This window comes from Doryrhamphus excisus, linkage group LG3 (assembly GCF_037039965.1).
Source record: "Doryrhamphus excisus strain RoL-2023G ecotype Guam linkage group LG3, RoL_Dexc_Guam_v1.1, whole genome shotgun sequence".
Classification (NCBI taxonomy): Eukaryota; Metazoa; Chordata; class Actinopteri; order Syngnathiformes; family Syngnathidae; genus Doryrhamphus; species Doryrhamphus excisus.
The window spans coordinates 11882022-11895828 of record NC_136359.1 but is presented as its reverse complement, the minus strand read 5'-3'; the positions used below and the strand labels follow the sequence as shown (position 1 = coordinate 11895828).

Below are 13807 nucleotides of genomic sequence, written 5' to 3'. Positions count from 1 at the left end.
GACAGGCGACAGCATGCAGTGATACGATGGGAGAGAAAGTAACGCCAAACGATTCAGAGGTCAGATTTTATTGAAGAGGCATTTTTGTGATGCAAATACATTACTCTTTTGAACGCATATTGTTTTGAGAAGCCAAACTCTTTATGTAAGTGGCCCCATTAACTATCTCAAATCCGAAATATCTCTTTAAAATAGCACCACTGATCGTCAGATACCTAAAATAAACATCCTGTTAACAATTATGTTGCACTGAAACAGTGTTTGCTTTTTCACACTTGCTGGTTGTGTACTGGTTAAAATATGTGAAATATCTACCTATTTTCTATACCCCTTGAACTCATTAGGGTCGTTGGTAAGCTGGAGCCTATCCCAGCTGAAGGCTGCAAAATAAAAACTATGAAATTGAAATTAAATTGAGGAAAAAGTGGTAGAAAATGAATGAATGAATGTTATTTTTTGTTTTCTTTCACCCTATCATCATATTGAGGTATTATTGTAATCGTATTGTCGTACCCTGAGAGTCCAGCCCTAATATAAATTACAGCGGTTAGATTGTCGTTCAATGGATTAGGTATTCTCAAATTAAACTGAATGCTTTTTTTCCCCTTCAGATTTCAATGGCATCCACAAGCGTTTGAGTACATGTTTCATGATTTTCAGACAGCACGAATGCATGTCAATGAATCACATAAGCCCGCTTTCAGTGTCTCAGGTGTCTGGATTCTCCAATTCAGTCAGTTATTTGTGTGGTCACGGATAAGGAACTAGCCTGAGTCATGTTGTGACACAAACTGATGCACACAGCACACAAACTGATGAATGGCTTTTTATGTCTAAAAATAGCGGAGGAGTAAATGTGTCCATTTGCTGTGGTATGTGCTGTGATCATAAATTCATGTAAGATGACATGTTTTGTTTACAGGCTCGGCAGTGTGGCAGCTCATCGCCTCCTTCCTCAAACTGCCCATTTCCGGAACGCATTGTATTGTGGGCGCCACCATCGGCTTCTCCATGGTTGCCATCGGCACCAAGGGTGTCCAGTGGATGCAGCTGGTTAAGATTGGTAATGCTGTGAAACTCAGTTGAAAGAGAAGAACGTTGCTTGCATAATTAGTTGACCCAGGTTCACATGAGCTGACTGGAGACGCTAATACAAGTTGCTATGATATAAAAAGCTTATTAGTTGCCTTCCACTTGTCTGATCATTTTCTTTCTGCAGTGTCGTCGTGGTTCATCTCTCCCTTGCTATCTGGACTTATGTCTGGAATCCTCTTCATTCTCATCAGGAACACCATCCTGAATAAGGTGGGTTTGTGTCATTGGACCTAATATGATATGATATGATATGATAATAGACAAAATAGGAGTGGTTATGGCATAGATGAGGTTGGGATTGCCAAGTAATGCAGCAGCCATTTTGTGTCATTGCTTCATTTTTGCAATGAATTGACAATTTTACTCAACGCAACTGTATGAATATGCCACCATAGTCGTTGCTTATTGAGTTGGATTGCCTTTGGTTAGAAGCTGTTATTTTCAAAAAAGTTGCAATGTTTGTAGTTTTGAGATACTTTTATACTGTCAACATGTGGAGGTACTTGGTGGTAAAATTGGGGAGAAAAAGTGAAGACACAGAAACACACACACACACACACACGTGTCCACACAGACTTGTCTAAAAAGCTTCAGCACTGATAAAATCCATTTGATTTGGCAACACCGCCGATCTCATCTTACATAACAGGCAATCTCTGGCGGAGACAGAAGGAGAACGTGTGGTGGATCATCGTAAGGTCACAAACGCAAAATTGATGACTCACAGGAGGTGTCGTCCAATCGGAGCAGGACTGTGTTTCGGCACAGTCCTGTGCGGGTCATCGAAAAGGGAAAACGTTTGATTATTAATATTTAAGGCTTATATTTGACTTGCGGGTCATTTATCAGACTTCTCAAACATGCACACACATCTTGCAAGAGTGAATAGTTTGACGTCATTACCTGTTATCACAATTTCACAACTTGAATATAAGATCTGTAAGAACACCAAGCACAGTGGTACAGTACTTCTTGCATAAAATAACTGGTAGCTTACTGTAGCAAAACTGATGATGTCATTGTGTTTGTGAAGCTATCTCTATCCTGCAACACACTAGATTAGGATTTACCAATTCTGTGTCATGATGATGTGATTTGAACTGTACTGCTAAATGGAAATATGGCTTAACGTTATAGGGTGCTCAACCCTTATTACTGTTTTGTAAAATATAGTATCTCCTTGTATCATTTAAATAACAGGCAGGAATTGGTGCATTCTGTGCGTGTCATGATGCGCTACAACATTGCTGTGTTTGCATGTGACTGTACATACAGAGACAGAACAGCAGCTCTGTGTTTCAACAATAACGGTGTGAGCTAAAATAGTCTAACCGGCAGCAATATCACGCGACTGTTTGCTAAACAACACTGACATCGGAGAAGCTTCTCATCAGCTGATCTGACTCAGCAGGGGTAGAGTTCAGCGGCTGTTGCCATGGTGATGCCATAGCTTTTTCACATAGGGTTTCAGACTTGTCCGCTAGAGGGCCGAGAGGGCTCATTTACAGGTTATATAATTGTGAATGCTAGCATATGAAATTCTGAACCACTTTTTCATCCATTTCTTAATATTACACCCTTTTTTGTCCGCTAACTACTCCCACAGTTTCCAACCGATTTTTCAACATTGATACATCAAAACGTCATCAAAAAATTATTTTGCATAATTCCACATTTTCCAGGACATTTGTCCCATAAAGATGAATTCTCACATTCCTCAACTGATTGGTCCAAGACAGACTGCTTATATAATAAGGGACAGCAAACAGTTTTGGTCTGCGCCATATGGTGTGGGAATTTTCTTTGCGGGGTCACTCTGGTGTGAACTCCAGAGCTGTAATTCAGGGTGCATGCAGCCTAGGGCAGTAATGCTTGTTGAGAGACAGTAATGTGAGTGAAAAGAAAGATGTTCCAAGGTTTCCACATAGATGAAATCCCTACATAAATACAGAATAAATGTTCATCCACGAACTAAATATGTTGATACGGCGGCCTGAAACGCTGGCGAAAGTTGGTGGAAAAACGCCTCTTATGGAGTGTGAATGGAAGCTAGCTGGGTTTGTCTAGTTTAGCAGAGCATGCTAGTGGAGTAGTGTGTTTGGGACTCAGGCTTTTTCAGCGTGTTTACACAGTTTTCTTTCGCCTTCTTAATGTAAGCCAGCATTTTACAATGCATGCAGACATTGTGAAAGTTATTAGTTGCCGTTAACAAATCACAAAAACACACACTTTAATGTCATGTTACACTGTTGCTGTGCCTGAGCTGTGGAGACAATTCAATATTATGCAGTCCTACAGTCTCCACTTTGCTGCAACAGCCTGTTTTCATGTTGCCCTCAGTCTCCACTTGGATAAAATGCCCCATGTGTGTCTTGTTCGCCTTCACTGTTGCATGTCAATGCAGTTTGTTTTTCTTTTTACCTGTGTAGGAAGACTCTGTTCCCAATGGCCTGCGAGCGCTGCCGCTGTTCTACGCTTCCACCATTGGGATCAATACTTTCTCCATCATGTACACTGGAGCACCATGTAAGAATTGCATGATGCGTGTGGTCTCACACCAATGTATGATCAAATTATCATGTCAGTCATAAGAGGTGCTGATGCCACTGTAAAATTCCTACTGCCGGTGTGACAAAAGTATTGATAGATTAAGATATTTTCTTTTCCTCGTAATCATGTTGCAGTGCTTGGCTTAGAGATGCTCCCGGTGTGGGCAATCTTTCTCATCACACTTGCCGGATCGCTGGTGTGTGCGGCTGTGGTTTGGATCTTCGTCTGTCCATGGATGAGAAGGAAAATAGCAAGTAGGTATCCCAACACACCATCATGACTCATGCCACCTTAATGGTGAGCACTGGCTTAGTGGGAATTGCTGTGATTATCAACCTGCTACAATAATTGACCTAAAGAGCAGAGCCTGTGCACTTGAAGTTCAGAATTTGTGACTAGTCATGAACCCTGCACATGAGGCCAAGTGGACCTGTTGCCAAACGCATTGTGACCTGCATACCCGGATGGATTATAGGTGTTGTTAACACTCTTAGCTCGCTCATTATTACATCCGTCTAAAACAAAGTGGTTAATGGCTGAAGTTGTGTTTGGATTGGGGGATGTTTTTGAACTAGACTGGGTGAGGGTAGGGGTCGGGGTGGGGGCTAGCTCTAACGGAATTCTTTGGCTTTGAACCAGCTGGTGGCTGAACTTGTGTTTTGTTTCTTCAGCGGAATGTCGTTCTGTAGTTTTCAGTCCAACTATTGCAGTTTGAGTCCAACTACAGTACAATCTGACAGTGAAGCATCTGCCATGTCTAGTTTTACATTTGTTGAGAAAAAAAAAACAGTGTGCCCTATTTAACGGAGTCTTAAAGAGGACCTAATGTGCTCATTTTTGGGACCTTTGTTTTGAGTTGTGAATTCCTGTAGAGCAGATACACACATTAACTCATACACCAAGCTTTATAGATCTTACAGAATCGGCGCCTATTCCAGCTGTATTTCCTTGGCTTTCCAAAACAGTCTGTGTTAATTTATTCTACCCACGGCGCGTCTTTGGGCATGCCCACTCCTTTGTGATTGGTCACACTCCCAAGCGGACCTCCGGACTACTGCTGAACCCTATTTTCTAATTTTGTCAGTATAGGAGTTGAGAATAAATGAATAAAGCCTTTGAGGAGGTACTTGAAAAGTGGTTAGGAGCTACAGGTAGCTCATTAATAACAGGTTGGAGACCCATGACTTCACGTGTATGAACCCAAAGAGTGGTAACGTAGGTCTGCGTTAATTGAGTGCAGACAATCTTGGCACAACATTGGTATTGGTAATGTGGTCATTACACATTTGGCGGATAGTCAAGCTCCGCCCATGTCCACAGAACAGTCCCATATTTTTCTCTTGCTGGTCAACCTGCAACTCCAACCACTTCTACCTTATATTTTCCACTTTAGGCAAGTTAGCATTCCCTCAAACCTGAAAAAATATTTCCTGGAAGCCATTGCTCTGTGCTAACACAGTGAAATCTTCAACAAACTGTTGTACCCAGGAACATAAGGAAGTCCGCCTAACTGTGATGTAGGAACTCCCCACCCCACACACACACACAAACACATCACACTGACACAATTTAGTACGATATAGAAAACATTTCTCTCATCATTAAAGTTTGTGTTGTGCACGCTAAAGACAGAAGCTAAAGCAGGCACGGCAGCTCCAATCCGTTCTGTGTGTGTGCACATGCTCGGAGAGAGCGCACATACAACACGACACGCATTTAACCTCAGCCCGGCGTTCGCTGAATGAAACTCCTACAAACACCATGGGACTGAATTGCCAGCGTTGACATTAAAGAAGTGTTCGCTGTACATACTAGCCTCCAACTACATCAACAGCTCCCTAATTACAACTGTAGGCATTTTTAAAGATGAACATTCCTATTTCAAAGCAGGTGGCAATATTTCAACTAAGTTTAACTGTTAGAGGCTAATTAAAAGTTGAACACGTATCCTTGTTGTGATTCACCACTCTTGCAGTGTGGGAGGGGTACCGCGACTGCATGTGTTGCAGGGTCCTCCGGCAACACAAAGCTGCCCAGCAGATGCCTGTCTGTAAAACTTGCCGCGAATACACACGCCTATCAGCTGATACCGATTCAAGTAAAGAACGCAAATATTGGCCGGCCGATGTATCGGTTGATCCTTAATTCTAACTACATTTATAGGTCAGAAAAGTGGAAACAACATTATTGGTCCCCTTTATGTGAAAAATGTCTTTTCAGCCTTTTAACTCTCCTCCCTTTTTACAGGTCGTCTAAAGCAGGAGCAGGCCTTGTCCAGGATTTCTGACGAAAGCCTGGACAAGATTCCCGAGGAGGAAGAGGAAGGCCCTGTCTTTAAAGAGCTGCCCGGGGCAAAGGGCACAGACGAAGCTGTGCTGCCGCTCACTGGAGGCAGCAGTGAAAGGAACGCTCGCACCTCCAACAGCGAGCTCACCAACTTGGCCAACGGAGGCGCTGTCATGCCCAACGGCCGAGTTTATGGTAAAGCATTTATTTTAGTAGCTTTGCTACTATGTGTTGCCATGTAGGTGCAAATACATCAGTTTGGGAAAAATACAACACGATAATGCTAAGCCAACTTAATTTGTATCAAATGGCAGTGGCAAAATTACATCGTTTGTTAAAATGCATCTCCTGGAATACAGCCCCAGGCTGAGATGTACTGATGTAAACACATCTCATAATTGAATTGATTTTGAGTTTCTACAGTGTGAGAGTAAACTGAGTTTGAGGTGACCACAAAACTGAAGAAGAAAAATAGTGGAGGCCCAATTACATTGTACATTGATGGGATGGGATGGGATGGAATGGAATGGGATGGAATGGAATGGAATGGAATGGCCTTTATTGTCATTATACAAGATGTACAACGAAATTGGAGAGCTTCTCTTTTCAGTGCAGTAGTCAAGTTTAAAAAACAAAAAAGTATATAAAGTAGAGTAAAAAGACAATTTAACAAGATATATACATGATATATACAAGATATCCAAAATATACACATACTATTGCACAGGAGCAGATACATTAATTTTAGTGCAATGATCAATGGGTCATAGTGCAAATAATGACTGGTGTGTACAGATGAGTAAAGTTACATATGAGTGTACTGTAATGGGTTGTTAAATAAATAAATATGATTGAGGGTATGATTGGATAATGGAGGCTCACAGTGACACACTTTGAAAACTGCCTCTAACTCCATAACTGGATATACCTGTTATTGCTTCTTTAATCGACCAGTCCAGGGTGTACCCCGCCTCTCATCCGAAGTTCCAGCATACCCCCGTGACCCTAGTGAGGGTGGATGGATGGATGCCTCTTTAATTTCCCCTTCCACCTACTTCTCTTGCTTGCAGGTCGCACCCACTCAATGACCAATGGCTGCCTCAAGTCACCAGTTTCCAATGGCAGCTTTAGCTTTGATGGCCATATGCGCAGCGATGGCCAGGTATACCACACTGTGCACAAGGACTCAGGTCTGTATAAAGACCTCCTACATAAAATACACCTTGGCCGCATGGACGACAACGAACGGCCAGGCGCCAGTGCAGCCCAGCCCGACAACAACTACCGCCTGCTGCGTCGTAACAACAGCTACACTTGCTATACAGCCGCCATCTGCGGCATGCCTGTCCAGCCGCTCATGCGCACAGAGTCGCGGGATGACAGCGAAAAGCTGGTCGGGGAGGGCGGCGGCGGCGGACGTAGCAACAGCGTGTCGTACTCCAAGAAGCGTGTACGCTACGACAGCTACTCGTCATACTGCAACGCCGTGGCAGAGGCGGAGATAGAGGCAGAGGAGGGTGGTGTGGAGATGAAGCTGGCCACCGAGCTGGAGGGGGTGGAGGAAGAAGGGGCGCCCGCTCCTGTGCCTCTGGATGACTTGGCTGAGGAGGATCACGAGGAGAAGGACAAGCCTGAGGTTTTCCAGCTTTTCCACTTCCTGCAGATTCTCACAGCCTGTTTTGGCTCCTTTGCACATGGAGGCAACGATGTCAGGTGTTCACATCACACAGCACCCCTAATGACCAATTAATCACAGCCTCTTTCCCAGCAAATGATAAACTTTTTGTGTAAATATTCCTTCTTTTCAGTAATGCCATCGGACCCCTGGTGGCGCTGTGGATGATCTACGACCAGGGTGGCGTGATGCAGGATGCCGCCACTCCCATCTGGCTGCTGTTTTACGGCGGCATAGGCATCTGTGCTGGCTTGTGGGTGTGGGGTCGCCGGGTCATCCAGACCATGGGGAAAGACTTGACGCCCATCACACCATCAAGGTGAGAAAGCACACACAGTGTGAGGTTGACCAGCAAGTGTATGGTGTGTGTGTGTGTGTGTGTGTGTGTGTGTGTGTGTGTGTTTGCATGGATTGCCGACATGCAATTGTAGCAGGTTTTACCGTAAAGCTTGGCAATGTCCAATTGTGTTTGGCTAAAACTTGGCTAGTAGGTGTTTACATGTGTTTACATGTATATGTACATAACATCAGGACTTACAGTAAGGCACAATTGCCACAGTTGCCTCAGAATTTTAATACATTGAGTGGCGGATAAACTTCTGGAATTAACAACCCATGAAATACACAAACGGTACTGATTATCAAGTTATTGGTAGTTATTAGTATGTTATGATTTTACAATTTTATATTAGAAAAATGTAATAGAAAAAAAAACACCTATGTCCTTTCCCCCCAAAGGATGACATTTACACATGATGCTTTATGGTTCTGTCGACCAGTCCAGGGTGCATATCTCTCGCCCAAAAGTCAGCTGGGATAGGCTCCAGCAGGATGAGCGGAATAGAAAAAGGATGGATGTATGACTATGGTTCTGAACTAACTAGGAAATGGCCTTTAATACATATTAGACCTTTACACAGAGAAAGAGCAACGTGTTTGTTGTTGTTTTTCTGCCTTTCCACTTGTTACATAATCATGAATAAATCAGAAAGGATGCAACACATAAAGCTCAAGGGTTCACTTTGTCCTGAGACCTTAACAGCTGCCAGCGTGCATCCTTGACCATGGATGACCAGATCGATCTCTGGCTTGCCGTTTCCTTGCTAATGTTCAGGGACGTTCTTGTTCATCAGCTCTATGCTTATTGGTACACATTTAGTAAAAATTAATGCTTCTGCTTCTATTGCAGTCCCAAATTTTCTAGAATGATTTGATTTAAAAGGTTATGTTTGCGGTCGCTCCCTCTTTAAGCAATGCAGGCTTTCATTACTTAATAAGGCAAAATTCAGGCCCAAATAGTTTGCTGCCAAATTGTAACAGGAACAGGGTGAATTTGACAAATGTTGGCTGTACATTTGGACTAGTGGAAAGTGAATGGAGTTTGGTTCCACAAACATGTGAATATAGACTGCTTTTGCCAACTTCAGATTACATGTATTTTGCTGGAAGGACAGTTTTAGGTTGTTTTAACATGCGTTCATCATATTTGTGAACAAAAATCAGTAAGTTGGAAATAATTAAAGTTTTGCTTGGGGCCTTAATTTCTGCTGCACTTTTTTTGAGCACCTGGCAAGAGGTCTGCTATTGATAGTAGAGTTGCAAACTATTTTGGTGCTTTCCTGACTACACTTTGGGAACACAAGATCAGAACAGATTGCTGAACAACCTCAACTTGAACTTGGACAGGCTGCCTACCAACAATGCAAAAAAAACCCCAAAATGATACTAGTCCTGGAATCCCTGTCCAAAATCAGAAACTGAGTTGTTCTGGCTGACAGATAAATTATATTTTACATTAGAGGGCATTTTGAAGAATAGAGCACAGCATAGCACAAGGATACCATGGCACTACGAGATGATATCAATGTACTACAAGACGATAATGCAGGGATAATATTTAGATAAATATTAAAGATCAAATCATGACATCAAGGAACATGGAGCATATAATTCTTTTGATACCAAAAACTATAAGAACATGACTGCTGGCTAGTACGCTAGCAATATTCATTAATTAATGAGGGTCGCCGGGGTGCGAGAGGCTGGGTACACCCTGGACTGGTCGCCAGCCAATCACAGGACACATATAGACAAACAACCATTCACACTCACATTCATACCTATGGACAATTTGGAGTCGCCAATGTTATTTTGTGTAAAAAAGGTCTATATTGTTCACAATTGTGAATTAAACTGTATTGTTGTAAAATTTTTGTTCAGCGGGAATAAAATAACTGTCGTTCTTGGCTATTCACATACATGTCGGCTATAGGCTATACATTCAATAATAGCTAACGTTAGTAGCTAAACTTGGCCAAATTGCTAATATTAGCTGACAACAAGCATAACGAGTGTGCATTTGTGTGTTATGTCGGCCTATTCAAAGCAGCAAGGACATAATGCTAACAGCCCTTTTTAACTAATAAATAGTGCAAATTTTTCATTTCTTTGATGGTTGATTGTTTTTACTTGGTGTGTGTGTCGTCAGTTGCCTGGCAGAGGCGTTCTACAGGGCTACAGGAAGTAGATTTGATAGTGTAGAAGGGGGCTTTGGTCACAGTCACACTGAGAACACTGGTGCTGATGAAGGATGCCAACCTGACTCGTCCTTTTGTGCTTTCATTCCTTCATGCCCTCCCTCTTAAACCTGGTAGTCTGTGCTTAATGTTCTTCTTCATTACATCCCCTTTCTTTCTCATCTTTGTCTTGTTTTGTTTTCCTCATGTCTCACCTCTAAATCTTGTTCCTTCCCACATGGTCATTCTCACGGTCTCACTGTCTCATGATTTTACCCTCTTTCTTCATTTCTCCTCTTTCCTTGGCACCGTCCTTCCTTCCTTTTCTTCGCTAATCTCCCCTGTTTCCATCACTGCCTCAGAGCTTGCCAGCACTCAAAGACAAATTTGCTCTGCTTCTGTGTTCTAAAGGATCTCTTTTCCTCCTTGCGTCTGTTTCCATGCCACAGTGTGACAAAGTAGTGTGTGTGTGTGTGTGTGTGTGTGTGTGGGAGCAAGGACAGGCCAGTGTCTTAATGTGCTTGAATGGTTGTGCGTCTATTATGCGGTTTCACATTTGTTTCTGCGGGCAGTGGAGATGCACATTGCAGCTTGATAAACAGTTTGAGTCGTTTGAGACATTTATGTCCTTCTCTCAGCAACCACTCCCACAAAGCTTTGCCTGCCAGCCACTGAGAGAACGCTCCAAGCGGATGAACAAACCTTTTACAACCCAAGAAGTGGTGGACTGTATTGTAGAATTGTTATTTACCATTTAAATCATGATATATTACTACCAGTTGTGCAAGCTAGGAGCTGTAATTCTTCTTCCAATGGGGACAGTCCATTTAGTGTCCAACCTGGCAGTTATGTGTGTTTTGTGTGTGTGTAGGTGCGGGAGAATGCAGAGAGGACAGTTGTCTGCTGATGTTGTTTAGCCGACGGTTGCCTGTTGTTTTTACTTTCATAATTATTGATAATTTGTAATATTGATAATAATTGTTGATCATCCACCTCCCCGTCATACTTCCAACATCCGGGAAGATCCTATAATACGATCTTTATCCTTAAGGATACTCCAACAGTCGAACGATTGAGACAAGTGCAGCCAATATTCAGCATGTGTATTCTTCATAGCGAATTCTTCTCCAGCCAGTCTCATGTTTTTAGACCATAATTAAGTTTTAAAATAATGTATGGGAGCACACACGTAATCAGAAGATGCTGTAACACGGCACCAGCACCGATGTTGTAATACCTGCAAGGACAAAACTGTTTAGCCAACATTAATACTCTAATCACTTAAACTGTACTGTGTTTTACAGCTGAGGAAATCAACCAATATTTTAAAATGAATGTAGAGGTAGATGAAGCTGCTGGATTCTGACTGTCGATACTACTAAATGCGGCTACTGCCATCTTATGGTATCTTATGGTACCATGAATTGAGAATTCAAGCCCATGTGGATTCATTTTGCCTCTCTGCCTATAAGCAAGAAGTTGCAATGGATTATGGGTTTCTTCTAATCTAGCGGCGTCCAAGTATTTTTTGTTTGTTCAGGTTTCACGTAGTATGCAGTGGAAACACAACCCCCCACCTGTGAGACCTGATGGAAACATGTTTGTGTGCGTGAGTAAGGTGGAGCTGATCATGTTTTCCATTATTGTGCGTGTGTGTTTTCAGCATGTTTTAAAGCTGTTTTAAGCTATTGCGTGACTTGCTGTGTTAAACATGGTTGCTGGAATGTGGTCAGTCAGTGCTATCGGCAGCACCCCCCCAACAACAACACTACCCATATCCCCCCAGCCTGCCGACATTACAGTGAAAAAATGTCTTTGCTCCTCTTCCTCTGTCCTCCCCCCTCCACAGTGGATTCACTATTGAACTGGCGTCCGCACTCACTGTCGTGTTGGCTTCCAATATCGGAATCCCTGTCAGTACCACACACTGCAAGGTATGGCAACCAAGCGGGGCCCCACGCTGGCCACCCCAACAACTCACCCTTTCCTCCTTCAGCAGGCTTCTTCAGGGGAAAGGGCGCACAAACACGTCTGACCAGCCCCACCAGTCATTAGGCTCAAAAGCATATGTTTATACCAAAGTATTTAGATATCACTATTAGTTAGACCATACACGGTGGAGCCTCTACATTTTTTACATTTTCCCATAGGGAATAGTGGAATAGAAAAACTTTCAGGGCCAGAGAAGTGGTAAACACGTCATCTATTAATGTTAAAAAAAATAGAAGTTAGCCACTGTAAAACGATTTACAAAAAACTATCGTTAATATTAAGTAATAGTATTAAGTAATATTAAACGATGCTGGAGTCTTACTGTTGTCAATATGATCTTCTAGTCATGCTCTTCTTCTCTCACACTTGTCCTTTTATTGTAAAAAAATGCTACTCCTTTGATGCTGTAGTGAAGTTTTGTGCAGGTTTAGAGGTTCCCTTGTATTTATAAATGACTTATTAGATAACGAGTGTTTAAAGGACAATCAGAATGACTTTAATTGGGGATTTCTCATTTTGGGAATCAGTGGCTCCAAGCTTGATGCACTTGTCAGATTAGCGCAGGAACAAGACAAAAATGTTCCAAATTAGCAGAAACCTGTACAATCCTTTTCATCCAAAGTGCATCCAAAGCCAGCCAGCCAGATTGTATGTGCAGCCGGATACTGGTCGCCCCATGCAGCCGAGTGTGTGCCCCCTTTCCTCTGCCTCCTTACAGGAACGTCGGCTCCAAACCAGACCATACAGCAGGACAACTCCCACCCTTGATATCCCCCTTTCAAAACAGCATGGTGTCTCATCCTGTCTCATTCCTTTTTTCCCCATTTCTCCTCGTCAGCACTGGCATGGTTTGGCGTGTGGGCCCTCCACCCTCCTGTGCTTGGCTGCAAAAGCAGACCCTCCCCACCACCACCAATACCCACAGCAACAGAACCCTCCCCCCCATACCCCTCCATCCACACCTGTCACAACTTGTTTTCCACTTTTATTTTATCTCTCCCCTCTCTCCATCTTTCTGTGTCTCCCTCTCTCTCTCTCTCTCTCTGTCTCTCTGTCTCTCTCTACCCATCTGTCTTCACAGCGGATTTTGCATTGAAGTAATGAGTGCGCTAACAGTGCTTGTTGCATCAAATGTGGGCATCCCAATAAGCTCCACCCACTGCAAGGTATCCCAGCTTCTAGTCGTGAAGCCGTGCATAAAGAGATGCCCCCTGGGCTCGGCGTCATGGCTTCACACGTAGATGTCACTCGCCAATCACAACACCACAGTTGCGGTTTTGAGCCTTTCTGTAGTTTCTCTGCAACTCTGTACGAATCCCAATTAACTGGAACCAATAGTGTATACTGTATGTCTTCCAGTTGGTCTTTGCAGATAGACATTTAATGTTGTTAGTGGCACAGGGCAGGAAGCAATAAAACCCTACATATTTTTCCATCCATGCCAATTGAAGACAGTCGGAATGATACAAACCAATGAGTTGTCTAATGGGGAGACTACAAAAGCCTCAAAACTGGTATTTACAGTAATTCCTCACCACTAATTGTAGGGTTGGGTGTCATTTACATATCTGATACCGGTGCCAAAGCGGTAGTTTTCCAACGATTCCGGTGCTTAAAGATAACATATGCCTTAATTAGTCCCACAAGGGGAATAGTGTACTCTAACATGTATTTCAAAAGTTACTAAATATCA

The 13807-nt window shown here is 42.9% G+C and overlaps 1 protein-coding gene across 6 annotated transcripts in view; it reads left to right on the top strand.

The window, feature by feature from the left end:
- The window catches only part of slc20a2 (solute carrier family 20 member 2), a 42465-nt gene that overhangs the window by 22256 nt on the left and 6402 nt on the right, over positions 1–13807 (top strand). For 2 of the 6 annotated variants that reach the window (XM_058069559.2, XM_058069563.2), the window contains exons 3-10: positions 923–1063; positions 1220–1305; positions 3525–3621; positions 3780–3899; positions 5893–6126; positions 7002–7644; positions 7740–7925; positions 11972–12056. In XM_058069559.2, coding sequence (XP_057925542.2) covers positions 923–1063; positions 1220–1305; positions 3525–3621; positions 3780–3899; positions 5893–6126; positions 7002–7644; positions 7740–7925; positions 11972–12056 — 1592 coding nt within the window. Of the gene's footprint in view, positions 1–922; positions 1064–1219; positions 1306–3524; positions 3622–3779; positions 3900–5892; positions 6127–7001; positions 7645–7739; positions 7926–11971; positions 12404–13195; positions 13281–13807 lie in introns of those variants that run through there. The other 4 variants (XM_078789656.1, XM_078789657.1, XM_058069564.2 and 1 more) reach the window with 3 other exon arrangements.